This window comes from Columba livia, chromosome 13 (genome assembly GCF_036013475.1).
Source record: "Columba livia isolate bColLiv1 breed racing homer chromosome 13, bColLiv1.pat.W.v2, whole genome shotgun sequence".
Lineage (NCBI taxonomy): Eukaryota > Metazoa > Chordata > Aves > Columbiformes > Columbidae > Columba > Columba livia.
In genome coordinates, this window is record NC_088614.1 from 9598329 (window position 1) to 9625744 (window position 27416).

Sequence of the window (27416 nt, forward strand, 5' to 3'; positions counted from 1 at the left end):
TCTTTCACAACCTCATTAATAACATCCCTGGAATTACAGCAACTCCTTATTCATATTTTCTCTCTGCTATAAATGCATATTTGAAAAATACAGACATTTTTGTGTGCCATAAACCAAACAAAACCCACATAAAATTTTTATGACAATCGCCATACCAGAATGACAAGGTGCAATCATTAGGGAAAGCCTCACTTTCCCTAACTAGGAATGTCCCATCCTTGCCACCCATTTCAGCACAATATTCCTGGAGCAGTTTCTCAGCAGTTGTTCTCCCCTCCTTCATTTTCCCATGGAACCATTTCTCTTTTAAGTGCAGTTCAGTACGTTTCACCTCCTAGACCAGAAAATAAGAATTTTATAGTGCATTTCTAATTTTTCAAGCCGTTCCTCTGGAGCAGTGATCAACTTCAGCCTTATTTTAATATCCAATCAAGAGGAAGTGAAAGAGTGCAGCAATGCAAACACATTTACATTTTCAAGGCAAAACACCCTACTGCTAATTCACAGGGTTTATCATCAGTTTTTTCGAGGATTCATCAGTGTTCTTTCATACACATTAGTTATTTTACTGACATTAACAACTAGGTGAATGGGTAAGATGTTCTGCATATGCAGAAAGATCTCTGAACCTCGCACATACGTGTTACCCACAAAAGGGAGTGCACAGAAACGCAAAAGATCAATCTAGAAACCATGCTGAATGTCACTGCTATTGCAACCATTACTGAGCTTCATGTTTCTTGCTTTACCAGGCACAACCACCAGGTAAAACACGCTCACCTGTGACAAACACTTTGCAAATACAAAGTGAGCAATATGCCCTCTTAGTGTGCTGTATTACTACCACAACAAATCTTGGTTCATCATACTGTCTAGTTTGAGAATAGCAATATTACTTCGCCAAAGGCATATAAAGACTTTGATTGCCAGTGCATGCAGCAGCATTAGCATTTAAGTACCAAAATTATATTTCATTGTCTTTGTACTCTTCTGCACAAGTCCTCAATTAGCCAAGGGAAAACGTTATTTTATTAAAAATAGGGCTAACTGGAGTACCTTGGCAAAGACCCTTAAAATTTTTTATCTCCAGATACACTTGTTACCTGACACCGATCCTCTACCATTTGAGCACCAGCATAGAAAATATGCATCTGTAGACACTGAAACAATCTGTGAGAATAAAAATAACATGCTTAAACAACAAAACATAGGCATTACCTTTGGTGAATCTTCATCAGCATTCTGTTCTATGTCATCACTGAATGAAAGCTTCTCATCAGCAATAGCACAGTAGTGCCGAGTCCATTTCTGAAATTTGAGAGATATTAAAACCATTAACAAGACAGAGGGAAACTCAGGACAATTTCCAAACAAGGTATAACAATAAACAAAATACCTTCTTCCTTTCAGTCACAGCTGTTCAACTGACAATATTACCTCACAAATATTGAGAAAATCCACGTAAATTTCCAATATTACACAAGCTAGCAACAGACTGTAGCAAGTGTAATGTAAATGATACCTGTTCTATCGTGTCCCACATGTAAAGTTCTCCTTGTTGCTTCTTTTCTTCTTTCTTGTCTTCCAAGTTCACATCAACATCTCCCTTTGGCCCCAGTTTTTTGTGCTTAAAAACAAACAAAAAAACCCACCACATACATACACTCATATAGAATAACCTATAAAATTAATCATAATATTTCACCACACTCAGTATTACTGAAAGTATTTCCCTCCATTGCCCAGCCACCTTCTATCATTACAATAACAACGGCTGTTCCACAAGGCTTTATGCAACAGGGCTGGATTTTCTTTCTTTAAAATGTAAATATCATAATAAAGGTTAAAAATTTAGCAGAGGTATGACTCAAGCAATGAAGAAACAACTAGGTTGATAAGAGCTTACCATTCTTTAGAGGACAGAAAACATGAAGTGACACATATCAAGAAATAAGGATAAAACAAGAATCCCTCTGCAGGGAGCAGGACATAAAGAATTAAAATGAAAGGGGTCACTCTTCGACAAGAAAAATGAGCAGAAGCAAAATCTTTTATGAAAAGAGGGGCTAAGTTCTACTTTCTTGAGAGGGATCATGAAAAACTGTGGCTCAAGGGGCTAAGAGTAACATCAAATATTGAGCTGCAGCTAATGATAGGATTTATCATCTCATATTTAGTAGTTCTTAACTACATTCAGTTCTGCATAGCCTGCTCTAGGTAGATTTCAATTTGACAGGTTTATCTGAAAAATCCCACAGGGCCCTAAGTAGGAGTTGTCTCTGTTTACTGAGAACATTTTCCAAACAAAACCCAGATAACACAACCAGCTCACTGGCAGGTGCTGAACTATTTAAAGACTCTTTAATGCTCTTTTAGACAGGACAGAGTGATACAGATATTCTCTCGTGCAGACTCACAGTAGTCTGTAATTCTCTTTGAATCAGATCTGTCACGTTATTATTCATGTGCCTATGCAACTCCCATCTATGCTCTGCAAGGCAACGACAGTTTGGAGGGAAAAAACACCCAGAAACCTAAACAGAGAACTTTTGGGGTGCTATTATTTCCAGTCTTACATTCAAGAGCTGTATGCTTACAACTATTAATATCTACTCTTATTTCTTCTGTTCAAAAGTTTAATAGGATGCAGTACTGTCACAAGAGCTGGAAACCTGAAGCATAGACAAAAGTTATTATTTTACTAAAGACATCATGAGCAGCCTCCAGATTCTTCACCTAATTTTGCCTTTTGAAAGGTTCTTCTACTGCAGTTTCAATTTAAGAAGTCATCTTTCAGTTACCTGCCTCATGTTGTTGCACAACAGTAGCGAGTAAAGCATCTGTATTGCCCAGAAGGAAAGACACCCTAACATTGTCCTCTAATAGTTTCACAAGTGGGTCACTAAATTACATATGTAAATCACACTGAGTTCACAAATGCCCACAAATATTTGCAGTTTGCAAACAATCCTGACAACCTAAGTGTGCAGCCTGCAGGTACTTCGGGTTTCACTTGAATAAGATGTATTCTTTGAAAAAAAAAGAAAAAAGTTAATTACACTAATCAAACTTCCTGTTCAAGACATACTTTTATCATTTTTAAGGAGGCCACATTGAGTAAGAAGTCTATGATGAACATCTGTGGCAGTGAACTGCTGAAATTTAGCAGTGACATTTCAGGAGCTGGAAGACCTTTAAAGAAGAGCTGACATTCAATCTGGCACTTGAACTAGCAACAATTATTGCAAAGAAAACCAACAGCAAGCACTCTAATGTGTTGCGTTACAGAACTCCATGCAGTATTGCAAAATGTTACCAGCACATTACCAGTCAAGCATGGGCTCTATTTTTTCTCGACAGGAACTAACAGCTCAGCTGTGAAGCCAGTAGTGTTTCTGGCTCCTGTTCTTGTTTTCCTGTTTTATCTACCACCACACAAAGCAAACCTACCTTGATGATGATTTTTTCTTTCAGCTGGGTTGGTGATGGTAGCTGATCTGCACTGGCTTCAACGGGTTTCATTAAGAGCTGGTCCCCAAACACCTCCTTGAACACTTTGGCCATGTGCCGCTGCTGCTCCACACTACAGTGCTCTTCAATTGACAGAATGACTGGGTATCTTTGATGGAGCAAAGAAAGGTGAACAAAGATAATTTCTCTTTGCTACAACTTGGTAAGGCAAGGAAAACAGCACCTGCCCTCAACCCTCAGATCAAAGAAAATGTTTAAAGCAAACAAGAAGACAAAAGGGATAGAGGTAGACACACAACAGATAATAACAGATGTGCAATCACAGAATCGTTAAGGTCAGAAGGGACCTCTGGAGGCCACCTAGTCCATACCCCTTCTCTGGGAAGGCCCTGTTCCCAGGTTAGATCAGGTTGCTCAGAGCTTTGTCCAGCCGAGATTTGAGTATCTGCAAGGACAAAGACCCTTTCCAAGCTCTTCAGGCACAGTTTCAGTGCTAAAGCACCATTATGTGAACATTTGTTTCTCCTCTCCTCAAAATTGTGTCTGTTTTCCTTCACACGCACTCCAACAAGAGTCTGGCTCCACCTTCTCTGTATTAATCCACTAGGTAGCAGAAGACACCAACCAGACTCCCTCATTAACCTCTTCTCAAAGCTAAACAAGCTTAGTTCTGTGAGCTCCCCCTTGGATATCATGTGCTCCAGCTCCAATATTGAAAACTGAGGCAGAGAAAGCACTGAGTACTTCAGCCTCCTCCACTCACTACGTCTGCTGTCCAAATCAGCCCCACATTTTTCTTCATTTTGTTGCAATTCTACCTGTAGAAGTCTGTCTTGCTGTCCTTCACATCCCTCAGCAATTTCATCTCTGAATGAGCTTTGGTTCTTCTAATTTTGACCCTGCATATCCAGGAAATATTTCAATATTTCTTCTGGGTAGCCTGTTCCTTAATGTAAGTAGGGAAAGCATCACACGGCATTCATGGTACTAGTGGTCTGAAGCCATAAATTTAAGACATAGTATTCAGCATTTGAAGTTTCACACTTCAATTTAATAAAAGAAGACCCAAGCAATGAAATGGGAGCCACTTTAGGGTACTCGCTATCTTCCTTAGCAGCAAATTGTAATGTAACAGGACTTTCCTCAAAACTGAATCTATTAAAGACCCACGTTTAGCAATAATGAAGACTACTGGAATGTCATTATTCTCCTATTACTTTTTGCACTAGATTATAGAGAAAATAAGTTCAGGAAGGTCTAAGCATACAAAAACAGGCTTAAGGAAAGCAAATCAAAACTTACTCAGATGTAACAAAGGCATGATCTTTGATTGCCTGAACTACGTCATCAAATTTGATCTTTGTTGTCCGTGTCCATCCATGGTAAATTATGGGTTTCCCATCAGGACCATCCCAGCAATCCACTAGGAAAAACAAGCAGTGGAGAAACAAAAAGACTGAGCAATTACTTAAATAATTCTAACATAAAGAATACACCCAAATTTTCAGCATTTCACATACTGAGTCATAAACCTTAATGCTCTAACAAAATATTCTATTAGATGACTTTACATCTCTCGTAGAAGAAATTAATTTCACTTAAGTAAAAGTAATACAAATAAAATACAATGGAAAATTTTCCCAAAGCATTATCATGTGGGAAACTGGAAATAAGGAATTCAGGCAGCTGTATTGTCAGTCTACTAGATTACAGTAATTTTCCAGAGATAAATACACTCCAACAGGTGGCAAGTCAACAGCTTATCCATTTTGATGGTTTTAACCTTGAAACTCTGATTTGAGATACATTTTGCCTTAGCCAAATTGAACAGGCAGTAGCAACAAGTTTTATAAAGTAAGTGGTGAAACAATATGAAATTGAAGTAAAATTTTTCAACAAGGTACACAAGCACAGGGATAAAGACACATACATGGTTAACAGAAAACAAATACACAAAGACATCAATTGATTTACAAGCAAGTTAAATAGAATGAAAAATGGAACCAAATTACAAAAATCTCTGTGCCTTAGGCTTGTCTGTATTACAATGAAGGCAAATAAACTATCTATCTACAATAAATAAGTAATTCTGGTTGAAATCCTATTCTTTCATATAGTAGAGCCAACACTGAATTTTTGGTGTACAGTGAGATGAGATTTAGAAAGTCCTCCTTAAAATTCCACGGGAACAAGAATCTGAGTAAGTGAACCAAGGCAATACTGAGGTATAAGAAAAACAATTTAGGGAATTGATGTTTTTTATATGACTAAAATCAGCTTCAGAAAACAAACTAGTTCTTGATTTCAGTTCTTTTTTCTTTCTTGGTAAACAAGGGAAACTCCACTTATATGGAGAGCACATTATAAACCACTCTACAAACACTTTACTTACACTCAATACATCGACATCCCATTCTAAGGCACCTGATGTAAGCCTCTGTGGAGGACTCACTTCGAAGCTGGTCTCCTGTCAGGTATCTAAGGAATAAAAGGAAATTGTAAAAGATAGGCAGTCAATTTCAACCATTTCCCACTCACTTTTTCTCCTGTCATGAAGACTGTGTGTTGATTTTTTGATTGGTTGGGTTTTGTTTTGTTTTCCTTGCAATGGAAGAACTGAACTCTGCTGAATCTGATGCAATCAGATTTTTGAATGGACCAAGTTATAAGAGGTTAAAGCCTCAATCTAAACATCAATCAACTCAAACCAACACACTTCTAGAGAGCAAATCATGAGCTTTGAAACACACCTAAACCTCATAATGCTGAGGTATAATCATTTTGGAAAAGATGTGGAGTGTACTGAGAGTGATACCACAGCCTAAAACTTAGAAATATACCTATAAGCTGTATCCATATCCATTTTATTTCATTCCCTGCAATATTTCATTTGTTCACCTCTCCTCCCTCTTTTTACACCTCCTTGTTTTTCATTATAATGCTAGATGAGCAAATGCCTTCCATTTGAAGACAATTCAAACTCATAATCACATAGGTTTGTACTTGAGCAAAAGAGCTTGAATACCACAGACTGTCGAGGGAAAGGGCTGGATACCTTACACACAAACTACAGAAACTGGCAGCTCAGTTGCTAGTCACAAATTCTAAAACCAGTAGCAACAAAAATACAGTCCTCAGGCCTCCAAGCTTCTGGCTGTAGAATAAACTCAAAATAACAAAGAAGAGTGTGAATAGCAAACAGCGCTCTTCCTCTGCCTCAGGGACCTCTGTCTGCTCCGATCCTCATTACCAGGCAAAGACCATGAACAGCCAAGTCCTCATCAGCAGATGTGCTAATTTAAGCTCTCCATATTCCTGTCTTGCTCAGGACTAAATCTTAGTCCACTTCGTGACACTGTCAACTGTCAGAGTATCTATCTAATAGTGCACATCTCTGCCTCCTTTCCCTAGGCAACAAATCCACACAAACGGTGTGGGATTTTCCCACAAGACAAGTGGGGTCCTTCTGGTGTTTCTATGTTCAGGTACAATTAGTGCTGACATTAGCTCAGTGAGGCTGTTGGTGCTTGGAAAAAAAATGAAGCTCCCTGAATAATTTTAATTTCTGAAAGCAGAAAGGCTGGAACAGTTTAAACTCAAGATTTCTTTTTATTTTTTGTAACAGGAGTTGGGGTTTTCCTCTTCTCTTAGTGTGTCTAAGATCTTAAGAGAAAGGGAAAAAGGAATCCCACAAACTGTATTTGCCACATTTACATCATGCTTTAGGAAGGTTTCACAAATCTGCACAGTTTATTTCTGGCATAGTCAGAAAAACAGACCTAATGCGCTAGGTCTGTTTGAACAGGGATAGACAATGGAACTTTTGATCACTTACGTGTTATGAGAGGAAGAAATCCAGTAGTGGGACAAAGGATTATTCATGTCCTGTGCATCTATTGAATCATATTTCTCATCCCAAATACTGTTTTCTTTTGCAAAAAGGTAAGTAAGGAACTACAATACAAGGAGAGAGACTGAATTTAAATGCTTTTACCACACAAGACTAAAAGAAACCTAGCAATGTAGCAAGAGAAGCCTAGAGGATCTGCCACCCAATTACCAAGCTAGGAACTAGCAGTGAGAGACAGAAGTCCACGACGAGTTATTAGAAAGTATCCTTATTTTACCTCATCAACAAAGAGGAAGGGTTCAGCAGTTTCTCTCATAGTGTCATCAATAAACTTCGTCATTCGTTCTCTGACTTTACTGAGATCTTGTGCCCAAGATTCCTGCAGATAATAATAATAGAGTAGAAAAAAATCTTGAGAAGTGGCACTATGCTACACAAAATCAAATAAGGAACAGAGACCTACAGATGTCATTTACTTCTATCTCATCTGGCAAGTTTATTACCAATATATTTTATTGTACGCGCATATCTTAAGGGTCTCCTCTGTGATGTCTAAAAGGGAAAAAGAAGATCTCCATCTAAGTACCTTTATATAGATCAGAGGCGCACAAGATACATACTATATATGTGCACAAATGCATGCAGACACAGAGAAAAAAACTGACTGCCTTGAAGGATCTGCTTTAACTATAATCTCATTTCTAAGTGCAGTCTGAACGTCCTCTTAACACAGTGCAACAGGGAGAAAAAGAAAGTAGCAAGCTTATACAGGAAGTGTAGGTCTCACTTTTCAATCATATTTGCAAACCTGGAGCTTAGCAGCATTAGCAAACATCACACAATTTTTCTCTTGATGCCTGTGCTAAACAACATACTAGAAGACCACAAAGACAAGGTTCCAATCCCTGGTTCCATCCTTACCTGCCTGCTTGTATGGGACACCGAACCGGCTCTATTCAACAGAAAATTAGCTTTGACTCAAATCCAGCCATTCACCTCAGCTTTTTATGTAAAAATGGGTTACTGCTGCTAAAATGGGGCCATGGTCAAGGCATTATTCCAGATGTAGCTATGATGACAACTGTATCTAGGCCAGGCTGTCATCTCTGACATACATCCAGTGTTTATTTGTAACCTCGTCTATTTATCTACATGACTAAACGGAGACCTGTTAAAATCTTATTTACTTTGTTCACTCTCTCCTCCTCTGGTGCACCTTCAGAGTCTTTGTATAGGTGAAAAATACTAGTTCTTGTGAACTTCAACAGCAACAAATAAGGAGAAATCTTTGCAAGGTCTAGTATCACAGCTGACATCAATCATATTCTATGACACATCACATTTATTTTTAATGAGCGTAGAATTCTGTGAGACAATCTCAAGAAAAAGAACTCAAAATTTCTGCAATCTTCCCACCTGCTGCTCATGTAGCAGGAATCTCTGAAAGTCATGGAGATGAACTGCTGAAGCATCTGGACGGTCAGTATTTCTTAAAAAAATAAAGAAAAAAGGAAAGTGAAGCCAAAGAATTAACAGAGGAAGTGCCAGCAGATGTTAGAGCAGAATATGAAAATGACATGGATTTGTATCTTGGATTTACAGTATAAATGTGCTGCCACCACCAAGAGACTTTTTATTACTTCGATAGAATTTTGATTAGGCTTGTAATAGTGTATTATCTAATTGCTGTATTTTGAGTCTTTAAATAAAGCCTCCTGCATTCCTGATGTGTTTTTCGTAGTGATTCACTAGCAAAAGCATCAAATCTCTGCACAATGCTTTGTAGAAAATGAGCAGCATTCACTTGACAGAGGTGTTGTTAAGCTTAGTTGAGGCATATGGAGACACTGTCCTTATAAATTACCACAGAGTCACACTTCCACAAATAACTCCTCCCATGTATTATTCAGACGATCTATTGTGATAAGCCAAAACCTCCTAAAAAAAGGATGTGAGATGCAGCTGCACCAAGAAAAAGCAGCACAACTGCTTTCTCTTTTGTAGGACAAAAATGCTGCATCATCTGGTACCAACAAGGTATCGATAACCTACCCATCCTTGCTAAATCTGTGCTTGTAAGCAGTCCCATAAAGTTTAGTTCATATTGTCCTTCAATAATTCTGCTCAGCTCTTACTAAATCAGAGGATGGGCAAATCTGCTTGTTCAAGTCCACACCATTTTTGTAGTCAGAAGGTGAAAAACATTTATCAAATTATATCCAGCATTTTTTTCCATTATAAGTTCACCTTTCTGAATGCAGAAAGATGTATCATTTCTTTTCACTTACTAAAGCATCAGAACAAAAAAAAAAACAGTGAAGCAATTAAAAAAATAATCCTGCAGCACTACAACCATATGGAAATGTGGAAAAAATAATACAAATGAAGAATCTCACCCAAGAATGAACACAGAGGAATCCTTTTTGAATTCATCAAGAATCTTAAAATGAACAGAACACAGGAAAGGGAGACAAGATAAATAACAAAAGAATAAGCAATTTTCTATCTAATGCCATCTAATAATGTCCACTGGCCTGGGAAGGCGAAATACATGTATTTCTGCTCTAGAGAAGCTGCATGCAAGTTGGCAAGACACACTTTGAATTAAATACATAAGAAAAAACATGCTGCCAAGGCTGGCACGTGCACTTCAGGCCTTTCAGCATGAACGCATGCAATTTTCAAGCAAAAAGCTTGCTGTTTATAAGGCACCATATACACATAGTCAAGTTTCTAGGGCACTTCTATTGTTTGATATCCCAGAAAAATTGCAATTATGTATCATCCATCACATTTATTCATGTGAATATAAAACCCAAATTGCTTCCAGCTTGGAGCAACATAGTTACAGATCGCAGGAAACTTATTAACTGACCCAAAGCAGTTGTTGAGCAAACTGAGGAGTTTCTCTGAAATAATCTGGAGGGGCAACAACAAGTTTAAGGAAATCAGAAAGGCTCTGTATCCTGTTTTATTCTTCAGCTTTCTGCTCAAGCTAATTAACTAGACTTTCATGGCCAAAGTTAAAACCCTTTCAGTAAATGGAGATTCTTTATTACTTCACAGTAATCTCAGTATCACTTTTAAACGGCACAATAAAGCTCTACTGCCAAAAGAAACAGCAGTGACTTTCACTATTGAAGCTTCTATTTTAGCAAATGCAAGTTGAACCAACTATAAGCACATGTCGTTATGCAAGTAATTTCAAATTATGTGTTTCCACAAAGTTTTAAAGGTTCCTGACTTTCAGAGTCACTAAATGTATGCAGTTTCCACCAACTTCATGAATCTCTGCAATGAATACATGGAAACAGTAGTCGGGCAGTTTCCCATCTTGTAATGGACTCACCACCATTAATCTCTAACCATGAACAATGAGAATAATAGCTGATATATGATGTCCAGGATACATCCTCACGATTTACAGAATGTTCTTAGTGATAAATATTAATGCAAGTATGGAAAACCTTGCCCTTATCAGTAAACAGATCAGCCAAGCCTGATGAAAAGACACGCTACATCCTGAACAAACTCAGAAGAAAAGTTCTTCCTAGAAACCCCATTGCATCAGTGCATATCTCTGTTGCCACAGAAGCAGCAATATCAATGTCTTGTTCATCTTCTTAAGCCGATTGCTGGTGGTGACTGTCATCTATAAAGTACAGTACTATACTCTTTTGCTGCTACAAGAATGGGGAAATAAATTAAAATTAGTAATAACGAGAAATAAAAAACAATCAGCATTCATCCTTTATCCTGATCAAGCAACTAAACAGTATGAAGACTACTTAGGAAAAAGCTTACCGATTTCTGCTGTTCAAACATGATTTTCTTGTAGAACAAATGAAATTGTTCAAAACTAAGATCTTCCTTGTGAGCGCCTATTTCCTACAATAGAAAGTAGCACAGAGTGAGTTTAGAATTCCCTGAACTGCATTTGCACGGCAAACAAGTTGCTCTTACTCCAGCTGCCACCTTCTGACACATTCTGTTCTACTTCAACTTCACTTGTTTTAACCACTTGCGATTTTTAACTTTTTAAATTATTTGTAATGCAAACAAGTAAACAGATTGTTGGTTACTTAGTGCTTCTAACCCACACCTTTGGTCTGGCATTTTGTATCGTGACTTCATTTCCACTATGTTACTGAAAGTACCTCATTTAGTCATTGTTAGCTGGAGCAACACAAGCAAGAATGTAGGCTTTATGGGTGGAGAGCTGGAAAGCAGGAAGAGGTGGGATATTTAAAATTCCTGTAGGAATCAAAACAACCTTCAGAAGTTATTAACACAAGTTGGAGTGAAGAGGTTATTACTTGATCATACTACAAAAAAAAAAAATCTTATATATGATTTTTATCTTAAACATAAAACAGTTTCCCATCCTCTTGCACAGTATCAGCACTGGAGCTCAAAACCCGGTGTTAGCTTTGGTCAACCATTCAATGAAAAGATGGAACATTTATATCTATATTTTCTTATAGCCTTAGATATGGGCAAAGCCAAGCTGAGAAATGAACCAATATAATTTATTTAACTGTACATGGCAAGAAGCAAACATACAGGCAGTGTCCTGAAAAGAAATAACAACACATATCAAATAATAGCAAACAGATATAATTTATCAGGTAATTACCGCAAATTTATCCTTCAAGAACTTCATGCTGCTCACTTTGAAGTTTACTTGGGGAAGGACAGTTTTCAGCTCTCTAAGACTGATACTGTAGGAAAAAAAAAAAAGAAGAAGAAAGATTGCAAAAATCCCACAGTTCTGCTGTATCTAGTCAGCCACTAATATATTTTCTATCAACAGAAACACATGACTATTGAAACATTTTGGGTAGGGCTCATCTCACAAAGCTGTAGGCTTCTATAAACATAACATCCACATGTGAGCAAACTAGACATGTTGAAAACAAGGAGGTGCAGTTTTCATTACCATTATAACCTTTTTCTCCAGCTGTTATTCACTTTTATGGTAGAATTGATTTCCAGCAGCAAGACTCTCCCCCTCTCCAACACCTGAACAGGACCTCGTCCTACTCTCACAACCAAGTCTCCCCAGAGAGGAATTACCTTCCAGGTCATTTGCACAGACCTGCTGACCCTTTCTACAGAGTTTCGGAATGTCCAGTGATACACTAGCAACATTTAAAAACCAAAGTTTTCTAAATAACAGCAAGATCTTTCAAATGAGACACACTTATTTCAGATTTTAAGCAACGTAGTGCTTACATACATCAAGTATTTAAGCAATATTTACAAAGCTAAATTCATTATTATTATGAACAGAGAGAACTTTCTTTGGATAGCAAAGAATGGAAATAAGATTGCATGTTCTAAGACAGAGTCTGAAACTCTGGGTAGGCACTGACGTGAGGTCTCAATGAGAAAGACACAGCGTTTACAGTGGGACATGTGAAAGGCACAGGGAAAAGTTGCAAAGTGGAAGATGAAGGGAATTCACAGCAGCAAAAGGAAGCAGGGAAGAGTCAAGAGAACACAGGCACAGCATCCATGGGTCCTACAGGCAATGCCCACAAAACATTAATGCAATACCACCAGTACCAAAGAAAACAAGGCTATGGTACTCTGTCTTGACCTACAGTGCAATTCATAAGCCATTAACTCTCTGCAAACACAGGATCAGAACAGAGTCACTTGAAAGCACATAGACGAAAGCAACACTTCTGTCCTACAGTGTCCATACAAGTAGCTACCCTGTGAGATATTCTCCTCTCCATTGTGTAGAGAGGGAAGGAGGCAAAGTGAGAAGGAACTTAGCCAAAATCCATGCCCAAGCCAGATTAGAACTCAGGAAATTCCTGTCTTTCCGCCTTGTCGCCAGACCTCTGGAAAAAAACTACTTCTTTTAGGAGCAAGAAGGAGCACTCTGTTTGTACTCTAAAGACCAAGCACAAGCAATTTCCTCTGGCCAGACAAGTAAAAGCCAAAACAAAGAGCGGGGACTTCATTACCACTGGAAAAAACTCAACCTGTGAAACCTGGAAGCCTAACCTTTACAATTAACCTCCCAAGAAACTGCAACACTACACACAATGAAGCTCAGTCTAAACTGCTTTCCTGACTTTTTCTAAAAGCATGAATCATCTATCAAGAGAACGAAAAACTGCCCTCTCCACATTGCAAGTCCCCTTGATCCTAATCAGACTGTGACGAAACAACCCTAAACCAACACATGAAACCTCTTCAGCAGACACACTGTCAGCCACAGCTTCTCCATCCTAACATTTGCTTGTGTTTCATGACCCTCGCCAACATACCCCCATCGGGGGGCAAGTTTTTCAAAATATATCAGCAGGTGTAAGCCAATATCCAGTAAAAATGGTTTACGTTCCCCTTCGCTGCTCCGGCCAGCTTAGGAAAGGCTGGTTTGCAATGGTGTCTCAGCTCATGCTGAGGGCAGCTGCACAATGGCACAGGCTGGCTGCACAACGGTGTTGTTTCCTGCAAGAACGCAGTCTCATTCACACAATGAAACACCAGACTTTATTTTGCTTTTAGGAAAAGGCCTAAATGAGAGGAAACGCATGTACTTTTCTACACTGAATTACACCTTAGAACAAAATGCATGTTCCAGACAAAGGGTAAAATGATGGTAAAGTAACAGACATTGGGAAGGAGGGGTTAACATTCTTCTCATGATCACATGATTTCTGGCAGCTCTAAGGAGAGGTATGCAACTGAATTAATCTTAAAAAAACCTCTCCTTTGTTGTGCAAAAGCTATAAACCCACAACACACATGGACCTGAAATGACCTGCTGAAACTCAAACACACAAAGCTACACAGCACACTGGGAGCTACAAGCCATGGGACATCTTTCACGTGACAAGCACCATGTCAGAGGTAACTCTATGGCTTGGGTCTATTTGAACATGTGGCAAGAGACAAGCCTGTGTAGCCAGGCCAATTGCTAAAAAAAAATTAAGACTTTGCCTTATTCCACACCACTAACTTGCCTTCCTTCTGTATCTATCCTCAAGAATATCTTCTGTTTCCCACTGTTAAAGTAACTCTTTCCCATGGTACTACCCTGTCATATCAGTACTCTTTCCTCTAATATCCTCAGGTATCTCTGCTGTCTCCTCTTAACACTCTGTTCTCCTCGCAGCTCTGACCCCTGCAGGCAAGAATTCATGTTATTGCTGGGACAAGCCCATCTCTGGATATATTTGACCCTGCTGCCATGAATAGTTTCAAACTACATACCACACATATTATAATACTACTACTAGTAATAATAATAATAATAATAATTAAAATACTAATAATATCACACATACTATAATACTAGCTATGTGTAAGCCCCATTGTGACTGAAACAAGGGAAGGCTAATAATCACTCTGCCCTGGATCTTTAGCATCCCACATTGAGCTCTGTTTATGCAGCTTCTTTGTTCCTACTGCCCGAACAAGCTTATAAAAGCTGGTTCTGGTCTGTCTAGTTTATGTGTAATCATTTCAATGCAAACATGCTTCAGCAATGAAGGAAGAACTGGTGGCATAACTGCACGGGAAAGCCCACAGTGGGTTATACAGTCCAAGCTGCTGAGCTAAAATTTGGCTATGAAAGGGACACCTATAAAGTCTCTTGCCTTTATAAGGCAAGCAACCTACCACACCTGCACAGCTGAGCTGAATCTCTGCAGTAAGACTGGGAGAAGACAACTCCCTGTCCCCATTCCGGCAGAGTAATCCTAAGCTAAAAGCAAAACTATTTATTTTTCATCATTTGAGTGAGTGCTGTGACCACATTGTGTTGAGCAAAAGGCAGAGCTCAAGTTGTTAAAGCAAGAGCAAATGCCAGTTTCAGTGACCTCATATTTATTTGTTTTCATTCCATGTTAGAATCTGCAACAAAAGTTCGCTAAAACCAAACTGAATAAAGAGAGCTTCTTACCTGTTTCTTCTAGTTTGATCAACAGAATAGATCTGCTTTCTCAGCCAGCTTGAGGGAAAAAAAGGGGGGAAAAAAAAAAAAGGTTTAATCTAAGAATTCTAAAGAAAACACAGCCAATGAAATATCAAAACCCACAGATTAATTTCAATAGAAATATTTAAGTCATAAGATACATATATTTTAATAAAGTGAAAGCATTTCCAGTGCAGCCAGTTTTATAACCATATTTGTAAATACATACTTTTCTGCTGCTTAATATTGCATTTTAAAGCCACATAAACAACACAGGAAGGGGAAGGGTGGGCAGGACAGAAAAGAATGAGCAACCAGAAGTTGTAAAAATTTAAGTGGATAAAGTGAGCCAAACTTCAGCTAATCTAAACTGGAGTAAATTTTTAATGCCAGATGACGCTGCTGGCTCAAAGATCTGTTAGATGCAAAAAAATTAAAAATTAGGGGGAAATCAGAATAGTTTGGGTTGGAAGGGACCTTCAAAGGTCATGTTTAGAGGATTTTAAAGAAAAGCCTCAATACATTGCACATCAGTTATAGGTGCACAGCAAAATACTGTTAGCAGCATTAATAGTAAATACACACACACAAAGTGTTGATCTAAAGGATGAACACAGCATGTCATTATTAAGCTTATCCTCAGGCTCTACGGGAATCACTGCTGCGTAAACGTAGCCTGGAACCCAGCAGCACTTTGAATAGCAGCTCACTGCAATACCATACAAGAGATAAGAATAGATAAGAACCCTTTCTGCCCAACTGGAACAAGTAAGTAAAGACAACATCAATGTCAAAGCCACAGTTTGCTCAGGTAGCAAGCGAGGACAAGGTATATCCTCACAACAGGTAACAGCAGTGGACAACAAACAAACTGCCAGCAGTGATGAAAAGCAATCAGGTACAGGGACTGTGTTAAAAACTTGTCAACAAAACTGGCATTCTGAGCATGAGTAGCTTCACGTGGAGAAAACAGAAGCATTAAGGGCACAGTTTGAACACCATATGGCTGGCTGTGAAAAAGTAACCCTTCAAAATGTTCATTTTCAGCCTGGCTCTCGGAGTCAGCTGAGCACACTGCCATACAATGCAACGGCTCCAATAAAAAGGAGAAACTGCAAAAGTGCATGTCGACTTATTGGAACACAGGACACATGGACATCTGGGAGAGCAAGCCTACTGTGATTGCATAAGACATTTGAATTTTTCACGAATCAGTGCACTCTTACATCAGATGTACTTGTGATCTCTTTAGGAGATTTTTGTTTTATTTTGGAATTCAGAACAAGGTAAACTGCAAGTCCACATTAGTGGCTGCAGCAGAGTGTGATTCCAGAGTGTGTGTATAGCAAAGCAGACATGGAGAGCTTTCTGTATCATACACTAACTGGACAGTAGTTGTTCTTAAGGTAACTGGCTGGCACCACTTGTTGCACCTTAAAAATTTCTTTCAGATTCTCCACTTCCAATTCCAAAGAAAAGCCAAATTTCACGAAGTGAAATTATGTCCACATACCTCTCTGTGATCGCTGGTGTTGGAGCACTCATGACCTCTTGATACAAGATATTCAAGCCACACAACCATTTATCAGCATCATCTTTAGAGTCAGCTGAAAAAATAATATGGTATGAGAAACATCAAAAGAAAATCAACACAAAACCAAGACATAACTTACGATGTTTAGATAAACCCTAGTACACAAAACTGCTGATTGATCTTTCTCTTTTATAAATCTCACCACATAACTTCATGTTGCTAATAATAAAATTAATAAAAAACAGTACAAATTTGGAGGTGGGAGAGTTAATTTTGGAAGCTGTTAGCAAATACCTCCTCTTTGAAGTCTGTTTATCAGGGTAGACAAGTTTCAGTATCTTAGCAGAAAGACTGTGACACTACTGCTGAGCTCTTGTAGTAACACAATCAAAATTTGTTTTCTTATTTTCTATCTCCAAAACGGCAAAAGCTCAGGGACCTACATCTAGAGCAACTTGAGGTGCGCAGACAAAAGAACTCAGTGCGTTATAGCATAAAACTAGTTCATTATATTCCAAGCAACCTACAAGAAAATTGAAAAGTACGGGCTTTTGATGTGCATAACCACCTTCTGTCTCTCCTAACCATACTTCTAAACATGGATTGTTCCAGAGCAGACTGAGGCAAGAGGAACAGGAAGGGGGCAATGCACAAAACTGGTGTAGCTCACGTAGAACACATTTTAATACAAGCTAAAAAAGGTCTAGAATCGCTTAAGTGGCTTAATACTAGAAGCCAGGTACATCTTCCTCTCAACCTTATAAATTGTTTTATCACTGTCTTGTTTTGTTTTAAATGTAGTTTGCCCTTCTATTTCCCAAACCAGAAGAGTCCTCCACATCATTTAACAGGATTGCATTTGGTAACGCTTTGACCCAACAGAAGCAACATGATGAACTGCGTGCTGGGTATAGCCTTCCCTCGGGAATGCCAGTTAAGCTGAAACCCATTTTTGGGGCTTTGGATGAGATGCTATCATCACACCCTTCAGCGTGGCAAAGTCCATCTGCTTTAGCGTGCTAGTTCTGAAATTTCATAAAGGCATTCTTCAATCAAACCAGTTCTGAAAAATTATTTTCACACACCAGCTGAAATTGTGTTTCTCACAAGATGAAGATTACGTTTTATTTAAACATACTGCCAAACAATGCTTTATCCCTCAAGGATGAAGTTAGAGCCCAGCCTCAGCTCCCCATGGAAATGTTTTTCAGTTGGTTACAATTTCGGAAAGAACACCCACTACCACTGCCAAACCAATTCTTCTCCCAAGACAATTCTGCCCTTTATGACACCTACCATTCCCTTTAAGTAACAACTATTTCATATTGTTTTAAGAAACCACAACAAAGCACTTCAACAAGGAAAAGGATTTCCCCCTTAATTGAAAGTTATATCACGTTGTTCTGCAGTTCAACATTATAGCAACATATCTCACGATACCAAGTGTTTTCAAAGTATTGGCAGAAGGCTGGTTTTGAGAACTGCCATGGAGGAGGGACGGGGGGGTTGTTAGAGGAAATCAATCAGAAGTATCTGGCACGGAGGCACGTAAGCACAGCCGCTTGCTCAAAATTTTCACAGACTTCAGTAAACAATGGTAAAACTTATTTAAAGTTAAAAGCCTATAACAATGGAGTAGTCACAAGCAGTCTTTAATTTCCAGTGCATCAGACTGAAAAAAAAAAATCTGTCTTCTAGTACTGCAATCTATTAGCAATTAATTCCATTTTTTAAAAAGCTACTGTTGGCATTAAAATGCTTACAAAGCACTCCTATTTTCTCCTATCAAGATTTTGCAATTAATTTAATTATTTAAATGGACAAGTGTGCTCCTGTATACAACACAGAGAACTACCACTCCAAATAAATTATCTGTATGATTCTAAAGGATCCACCACAAACTTTTTAGAAGAAAAATCTCTTTGTAAACTCCACTAGTGAGAAACTGTATTCAGCCTGCACTGTAAGAATTTATATCCCTTTTCATTTCAAAAACCTTGGGCTTGCGAACCTGGATAATCTCACCTGAAATAAGAAGTGTCCCATCCCTTTCCACAGATACAGGATACAACTTCCCTCCATTTCACATGGATCGCTTCAATATCAATTTATCACCTTCCAATTTTATTTACGGTTCCCTGGTACTTCTTTATAAGTTTGGTGTTATCAGGTGACATGCACACAAATAACCCAAACTAGAAGTTCATTTTTCCAAACTAGTCTGCAATTGCCCACATGTGATATGAAGTTTCTGTGATGCAGCTTAGTCTAACTCTTCATGGCTATTATTTCCTGAATAATTTTGTCCAGACTGGAAATGCCAGCGCAATATTCTGAGCACAGTGAGACAATAGCAAATCCTTTGCTGACTTTAAAGAGGACAACGTCACCTCTGCTCTTCAGTGTTGAAAACCTTACTATAGGTATTTAACCAGCAGAAGTCTACCTTGCTAGAAATCACTGAGCAAAGCAGAAACTACACTCACACAATACACTATTTGAAAGCAAAACATTACAAACACAGCAGTTCACAGACATGAAGGGCCAAGTAAAAGGTCTGTCTCCAGATTTTAAACATCTGGTGCACTCCTGAACTGCAGAAGTCAAAACCACAGTAGTCTTCGCATTACTGTTCCATCGATGTATTTGATGTGTTGAATCGGGAGGTTTAAAGAAGAAACAAATAAGAAAAAAAGTACCTGCTAAGCTTAAGGTGTTGAGGACAAACTGGGTACCATAAAAAATAGTAAAGCAGTGTTCTTCTCTTTGCTTTGCTTTGCAACGCTCAAAGTCCTTTGAATTCTTTCCTGGGCGAATTTCTTTTATTTCCATCAGATCCACTGAAATGAAACAGCATTCAGTCAGTACAACTGCACTTAAGTTCCAGCAGAGTCTGAAAAAATAAATGAACAAGTTGAAGCATGTATACATATATAAAATAACTTCTAACTTACACACCTAAAACTTATACATTAGATCTTAGTCAGCTAACCTTGTCAGCTAGTATAGTCACTGGCACTCGTAAGAAAAATATTTAAAAGTAGGAATATAGAGAGAAAATCCAGCCTAATAATTAAAATGTTGTGAGGTTTTTTCCGGTCAACTCCAAAGAGATGTCTGGGTTTTGACATTATTTATTTTATCAGTTTCAACTTGCTGCTTTCTACAGAACACAGGTACCTTTACGGTAGAGCAGAACGGGAATGCTGCGCGAGCACACATTTTCTCAAGTCAGCTCCCTTTTTATCAAACCCTTGCTACATGGCCTGCACAACAGCAGTGGGACAGAACTGAAATAGTAATACATGCACTCTCAAGATAAGATACTTATTAGAAAACTGAGGAAGTGGTTTTGTTCTGCCCGTGGACCAGACAAATAAACAGCTCTTCCCACTTCTGGACAGTCTTGACTTGCAAGCTACAAGATGAAGAGTGAAGAAAAACATTTCATGGTTGTTCTCGAAATGTGTTTATCAGACCTAGAAAGATCCAAGGAAAATAGCTGAGGGTTTCTGCGCATGCATTTAAGAACACCGCAGTGTAAAACCCTGTTTTAAATGAGCGTCTCACCAATAACAGAAGACAGTTAATAACACAATAAAAAAGCAACTCTGCTGCCAACGGAGAGGGAGCTGAACACCAGTTAAAGCTTTGGCCTGTGTAACGCTGGGATTCTATGATGCCAGCATGGAAAGCACGGAGAGACAAGCAACAAAGTTCATCAATAAAAGCCTGCTAATAAAACATTGATTCATCTTGGAATTTATTTTTCTCTGCAAAGTATCCCAGGCCAAACTTTCCCCCAGATGCTCCTTTCTGCCAATCATTGAACAACTTACCCTGGGAAAATGGGACCTCAAAGGTTAACCTGAACTAATCACAGGATACAAGCATCTTAAACTAATTTGTCCAAGTGTAATTATCTTGAAGATAGAGCTTTTAATGTGTCAACATCTGTGTCTCAGCCACTCTCTCAAAGTATGAAAACATCTCCTAAGATCTGCATATCTGATTGGCCAAAGCCCCTAAATTTAGACGTAAACTCTAAAATAAATTCATGACATGACCATAAATGTCCAGCAAGCAAAAGCTCCTACTGATGGCTCTGACCCCCTGACCATCCACAGTATCACATAGATCCCTAGTGGTGCATCCAAATATCCATCCCCAAATGCCACCATCTGAAAAAGATGATCTAAGCCCATGAGTTCATGTTAATATCACCAGAGAAGAATGAGGATGCAGAGACAGAAAGTACCCAAATGGAGAGGGAAGGAGGTTGCGTGGGACTGCACACCACGTTGGCTCATTCTCATCATGGGCAAGAGCAACCCCAGTTATCTCTTCTGCTTTCCCTTCACCCAACAAATCCCTGCTGAAAACCAGAGTTTTAACTCCAAAGCAAAGCACACCTTTCATTTCAGACTCCTACAAATCCACACATGAACACCACTCCACGAAGACCCCCTCAAAGTACAAACTATAAGCAACAATAAAACAGGTTTCACAACCTGCATTGCTGTTGTCATTTCGAGTGGCTCTTACCTCATACTGAACTCCGAAACAAACACACAAACTTACTCAATGTCTCCCCTCGGTTACAATTACTCACTACAGTTCTTTTCCTTGTATTACAGCAGCCTTTCAACCTTACCATCCCATTCTCCTGCATGAACGTATGTGTATATACATCCAGACACAAGGATTTTTGTATGCACACGTTTCACACTGGTAACCATATTACTGTTTCTCCAATTGCTCTTTGAAAGAGATTTCTATATCCTAATTGCTAAAATTCAGTAAACAGGGGAATAGTTCAGCCAGAGAACAAAATCTGGGGAGAAAGGGAGGAAGAGAGAGAAAATAGTTATATAAAACCCCCTCAAATTCAGAATTTCACATTCCTTTACTTTTTAGGCAACATATAGGTCCTAGAAGCTTCTGGCAAGATATCACTATGTTTACTTAAATAATATATGAAACAGGTGTACAAAACACAAGAAAGACATAATACCTGTTATAGTTTCAGAAAATGAAGAGAAACTACCTGAATATATTTTAATGATATTTTATAGTGTCATTTAGGATGCATTATTCTATATTATTGAAAGAAAAGCCAAGGCAGAAAATCAGAGGGAGAAATAAGAGACATGCACAGTGAGCATAAGCTTGGGTCTGGTAGTCTGGAGCCACCAGCACCCTCCAAACGATGCTCACTAAGCCCAGACTAAGCCCAACTAAACCGAGAAAGGAACAGGCCAGGAAAAGCTGCAGCATGTTTCAGACTCAGATTAGTAAATGAGTTGTACCAACTTAGCTGTTACGCAGTCACTGTGGACTTTTTATAGCACGATCTGTCACTGAACAATCAAAACGTAACTTTGTGCCAGGGCTCAAACTACAAGCACAGCACCTCAGATACTCTACTGCCTTGAAGTACTGGAGCCTTCCTCCTTCTCAGCCCCACATGCAAATTGCAGAGCTGTATCTTGACCCGTTTTTACACTTATTCCTCGGGTATGATACACCTGAAAAAAGCACAGATCTGGACATGTTCAGATCAAATCCAACATGTTTGCAGGTGTGATTTCAATAAAATAGTGCAAGAAGATTAATGCATTTCCCAAGGAAATATAAATCAAAGTATGCCCTGTAGTTAACTCACACCCAGCAAGATGAGGAGGACACTCCCAACGCATTTGGTTCCCAGCCAAACAGTTTAGAAGTCTAGTGCCACTCTAAACACCCTACAATAGTAGTTTACATTTCATCCATTCTTTAATGTGGTTATTTCCATGGGTTAAAAGGATGTCCTTGGCAGCCTCATCAGTCACATATTGATTCTGACAACTCCCTCAAGTGGCTCTTTAACAAGGCTGGACTCCAAGACACCTTCAGTTACCATCCTGTTCCAGGCTCTGAGCTGAACGTGCAGTATTCGTGGCAGTTCAGAGCCTGAAACTGCTCAGCTTCAGCTCCTGATGGTTTGTGTTATCCGCAAATCAGTTAATTCAATGGATCATTACACTACTACATAGCTACTTTCCAAAGACTGCACAGATTAATCGCGTGGTGCCTTCCAGAGTGCTTGCTAGAGCTCTTTAGTGCCATAAACCTAACAAGAAAATGTTGATCCTCGACATCTCCACTGATTTCCGTTCAAATAACCTGGCAGTAGTGATCCCATTTAGTAACGCACTTATATGTATGAATTGCTGCTACATTTCCTTCAGTTACACTTAGAGACAGATGGTAAAACAGAACTTGGATTCTACCAGAGAAGGTGCTGTGCAAGCTGAGCAGAAGACATAAGGTAAGCACAGGTAGGGAATGGTGTGAACAGAACTGCAAAAAAACTTACATTGTTGTACACAACAACACTCTCCACATTCCGGAAGAGAACCAGCACTGCTATTCAAAGGGAGAAGTTCTGCCTCAGAGCTCAGAGTTATATACTTAAGGGAGAAGAAAAAGCCTACAGATTGATTCAAAGGATGCTGACAGAGTTGGAAATCAAGCCATGAGCATTAGTTACTTCAGCAGGTATTTTCAATGAGTCTCAAGAAGACTAAAAGGAACCTGCTAGCAGTGTTTCAGAGAGGAAGATAAGGCTCTCTGATCATATAAGTGCTGTGGACTGAGAAACAGGGTAGGCATTCTCTATATGAATATTTTTGCTTTTTCGTGTGTGTATATATATATCTCAACATTCTGCACTTAAGAACCAGTTTTCAGAATACACTATCTTTTATTTTTCCCAATAATTTGCCTTACAAAATATTCCAAATAAGGTTTCATTTCAGAAAGGTAGAAACTGTCCCCTGCAACAGAGGTTATGTGCAAATGAGCACCCAGTGACTGCAGAAAGCCGTCAGTATCCTTGTGCAAATGTACTTCACAGTGGTTAGTGAGGACAATGGCTTTGTCCTCACTTCTGCAGAATTAAAAATTAACAAGGCATGTGTTAATAGCCTGTTTTATTCAGAGCAGGAGTGAAACATGGATGTTGTGCAACTCTAAAGGGAACAAGGTGAGGTTTCTCTCAGCGAAGGACACAGTCACGCGAAAGCAGAAATCTGCAGCATCACAGTACAGATGTGGCACTGCAAGTAATCCAGCTCATACAAACAGTGAAATTTAGCGAGACATTCAAGTGGCCCAAGGAAGATGTTACAGGTAAGCCACAAAAATATCTGAAAACACAGTTACAAGGATGGAACATGAGAAACAGTCTGGTGCATCTTGAGAAATCACACGTGACTGCCTTTTCAAGGGCTCCTCTGGGGATTTAGTGGTGTGACTGACACAAGCTTTAGACAAGTCCACCTTTCAAACCCACAGTCTTTTAAGTAATCAGGTCACACAGAGCTGTTCTGTACAGTAACAACAAATTACCATTAAATTAATAACTTCTCAACCGGACTGCTCAGCCCAGCAGCAATATATTACAGCCCTTACCAGTTTGAGCTCTGAATTCAAGGGGCCATGTATCTCAAATGGCTATTGGTTTCATATTAAAATTAAAAGGCACCTTCACAAAATGAGATAGGAATAGGGTTAAATTTACGTATACACCCTTAAAAGCTTACATTGTACTCCATGCAACGAAACAAAACAAAGATGCTGTCATGTAAAACTTGGGTGCTGGGAAAAGTGTACTGGAGAACCTATATTTCGCACTGACTTTGATCAATCTCATTAGGGGTGCTCAGGTACATGAAGTTCACCCCATCCCCGTTTCACTGGTTGGCCATGACAGGAAGTCTGGTCGTTGTAAGTTCGCACTAAACGTTGCAGAACTGAGCTGCTAAAGGGAAGAAATGATTTTAAAACAGCTAAAGGCTACACGCGTTCATTTTTTCATTTGACCACAGAAACCAAGCTCTAAATACTCAGCTGAAGACTTACACAAAGATCCCCTGGGTAATAACTGAAACACAGCAATTTCAAAACAGAAAAAAAGGTGAGTTTTAATGTTCCTTTGAAAAGATACTCCACAAAGAGCAAGAAGTGGATTCACTTTTGCAATGACATACTGGTTGTTTTTTAACAGCACGCAGAATACGAAATTAAAGAAAATGACAGAATACGGAGTTGAGCTTTTCAAGGTGAGTTATTTATTACTTTATGTCTGAAACAGTAAGGAAATTCAGACAGAAAGAAAATCTGATAGCAGAAACTAGCAAGGTCAAGTCCAACACTCCAGCCAAAAGAAACACTCATTTCACACTCAGCAGAGTATGTAGATACTCATCACTCCTCCCAGAAGGGCACGGATGCTGTAAAAGTTTACACCGACTTCTCCAAAGGGAAAGACAGGAGTTTTCCACCATAGGGGACGTTCACATTGGCATTAACAACTATACTGATTAAATAACCTAGCTGTTTTACCTATGGGGATGGGGGGAAAGAACCATCATATACGTTTAAGAATGTAAATCACTTGCATAAATAGTCTCTTGGGTGTTTGGGTTTTAAGTTTCCCAAAGCACCTGACAGCCAAATGGATGCACAGAACCAAAATTAACTCTCTTTGTCAGGTCATTTTAGCAAAGATTTTAAAAGCAAAACAAGCAAAATCTAATCTCGGGGAAAACATGCTGCAAGATAAAAGTCACAAAATACAACAATAAAGATTAAAAAAGCCCACCACATTTTAGCTAGAACAGCACCATCTGTGCCAACATACACAAGATTGCCATTGCATTAAATTACGCATCCCTGCATTTCACCTCACACTGTAAATTTTATGTGGCCTGATGTGGTTCTGTTACCCACGTGACTATATTGTAGATACGCTGCTTCTCCAATGAGCTTTGATCGTTAAATACCCAGGTGTGACATTTTGCAGTAACTAGTGATTTCTGCTTGGCAACATAACACAATCTGAAATCACAAACAGTGCAACCTTGCAGACCAATTAAAAACAGAGCAGCTCCCACAGGTTCTAATTCTACACAAAACATGAATTTATTAAGTTAGTTCTTCGTTTCCATTCACTCCCTTTCTTAATATACCTGTGAAACATGAAAATTCAACTTTTTATGTTTTTTAAAAAATCATATTCTAGAGGAAAAATTGTGTAAAATCTCCTCTTTTGAGCAGGAAGAAAATCTCAAGTGATCTCACTCTTCAATAATGTTTTACATAGGTTAGAAGAAAGATCAACAACACTAAATGAATATGAGATAGCAAATGTATCTAAAAAGCCATGGTCATTTTATTCTACAAACTCTGGAAAGATATTACAGAAAAAAACAAGAGAAGAGAGACAATGTGAAATTATGAGTCCATATTGACCTTAAAATAAAATATTATGCATTGGCAATCATACCTTTCTACTAAAAATGAAAATAGGCATAAGACAGTCCTACTGCATTAATAAAGCTCTGGACTGAATCGAAAAGAAATGGTTACTATGTGTTACACTGCGGCACATCATTAGCATCAAAAGACTCAAATAAAGTAGCTTTTATTCCTCTGCTTCGTAATTTTGCAATTACATTGACAAGAGGTCTGCATCTCTGCCATTCCCAAACACAGCTATTTCATCCTCTGAGAAACATAAAGTTTTCAGAATAAATTAATACTAATACATCTATTTCCTTTTCTCTTTCAACCTTACCTACGCTCTAACCTCTTGGGCTACATAAAGAGCATTTTAAAAGCTGATATACTACATTATCTTTTTCTAAACGTGGCCCTCCAATACTTTAAACCTACTTCTTGTTGTGTGCTTCCACAACTAAATGGCTACTAGATTTTTTTTATTTTTAGTATTTTGCAATAAATCAGGAACATTAAAAAAAAAAGGTAACCTTTCTTTTTCAAAAATTAAGGGATTAAAAAATGGTTTAGATCATTTTATAAAAAAAGACCACCTCTTTAGATGGAAAAAAAAAGATCCTGGGTAATCAAAAAAACAGAAATCATCTTATGTCCTCAAGAGAATCTTCCTTGAAATGTGAAAAGTATTACACACACTTGCACATTCAAGGAAGCCACCACAGATTTCTCGGAGCATAAATTCTCCTGGCTGTGAATCATCACTGAACACAAGGATTCATGGAAGAGTAGGCAGAAACTCACATATTTTCCAGTGACTAAACTCTAGTCACCACAAACTTTCCCTTAACAATTGCCCTTAAATGACACTGCATTTGATAAAGAGTGAAATATCCATTATGGATCAGCCTCCTGGAGATTTACACCTTGCCACCTACTTGCTTTACAAGCTTAAATACCATAACCTCTTTGAGCCCTAATTTATTCACATAAATATAAATATGTGTACCACAATATGAGGAAATTTGGGAGGCCTTATTTGGTCATATTGAAACGTCCCCAGTCAGCAAAGCCCCGGTCGCGCAGACACGTCTCTTAGCAGGGTCCGGATGGGCATTTCTCACTCTGGCCGCCCCTTCCTTCCCCTCCGCCTTCCACCGCTGTCTCGGTACAGTTGTCCGTGGGCCATTTGGTATCCCAGCAAAGAAACACAGCAGCCCAGTGGCTGATGTGGAGGCAGAAATGACGCCCAGATACCATGGGGATGTACAACACGCATCCATTGTGTGGCCCGCCTGGGACAGCTAAAGCTGGGAGAAACAACACAGGGTGTATGGGAC

At 38.8% G+C, this 27416-nt stretch overlaps 1 protein-coding gene across 6 annotated transcripts in view; it reads right to left on the bottom strand.

Moving 5' to 3' along the window:
• The window catches only part of PLCG2 (phospholipase C gamma 2), a 70726-nt gene that overhangs the window by 23732 nt on the left and 19578 nt on the right, over positions 1 to 27416 (bottom strand). For 5 of the 6 annotated variants that reach the window (XM_021290686.2, XM_065028888.1, XM_065028892.1 and 2 more), the window contains 15 exons: positions 19491 to 19631; positions 16771 to 16864; positions 15246 to 15293; positions 11958 to 12042; positions 11126 to 11209; positions 9718 to 9761; positions 8738 to 8810; positions 7599 to 7700; positions 7307 to 7425; positions 5864 to 5949; positions 4774 to 4894; positions 3451 to 3619; positions 1523 to 1627; positions 1219 to 1308; positions 156 to 334 (listed from right to left, as the gene is read on the bottom strand). In XM_021290686.2, coding sequence (XP_021146361.2) covers positions 156 to 334; positions 1219 to 1308; positions 1523 to 1627; positions 3451 to 3619; positions 4774 to 4894; positions 5864 to 5949; positions 7307 to 7425; positions 7599 to 7700; positions 8738 to 8810; positions 9718 to 9761; positions 11126 to 11209; positions 11958 to 12042; positions 15246 to 15293; positions 16771 to 16864; positions 19491 to 19631 — 1540 coding nt within the window. The remainder of the gene's footprint in view (positions 1 to 155; positions 335 to 1218; positions 1309 to 1522; positions 1628 to 3450; positions 3620 to 4773; positions 4895 to 5863; positions 5950 to 7306; positions 7426 to 7598; positions 7701 to 8737; positions 8811 to 9717; positions 9762 to 11125; positions 11210 to 11957; positions 12043 to 15245; positions 15294 to 16770; positions 16865 to 19490; positions 19632 to 27416) is intronic. The other variant, XM_065028893.1, reaches the window with a different exon arrangement.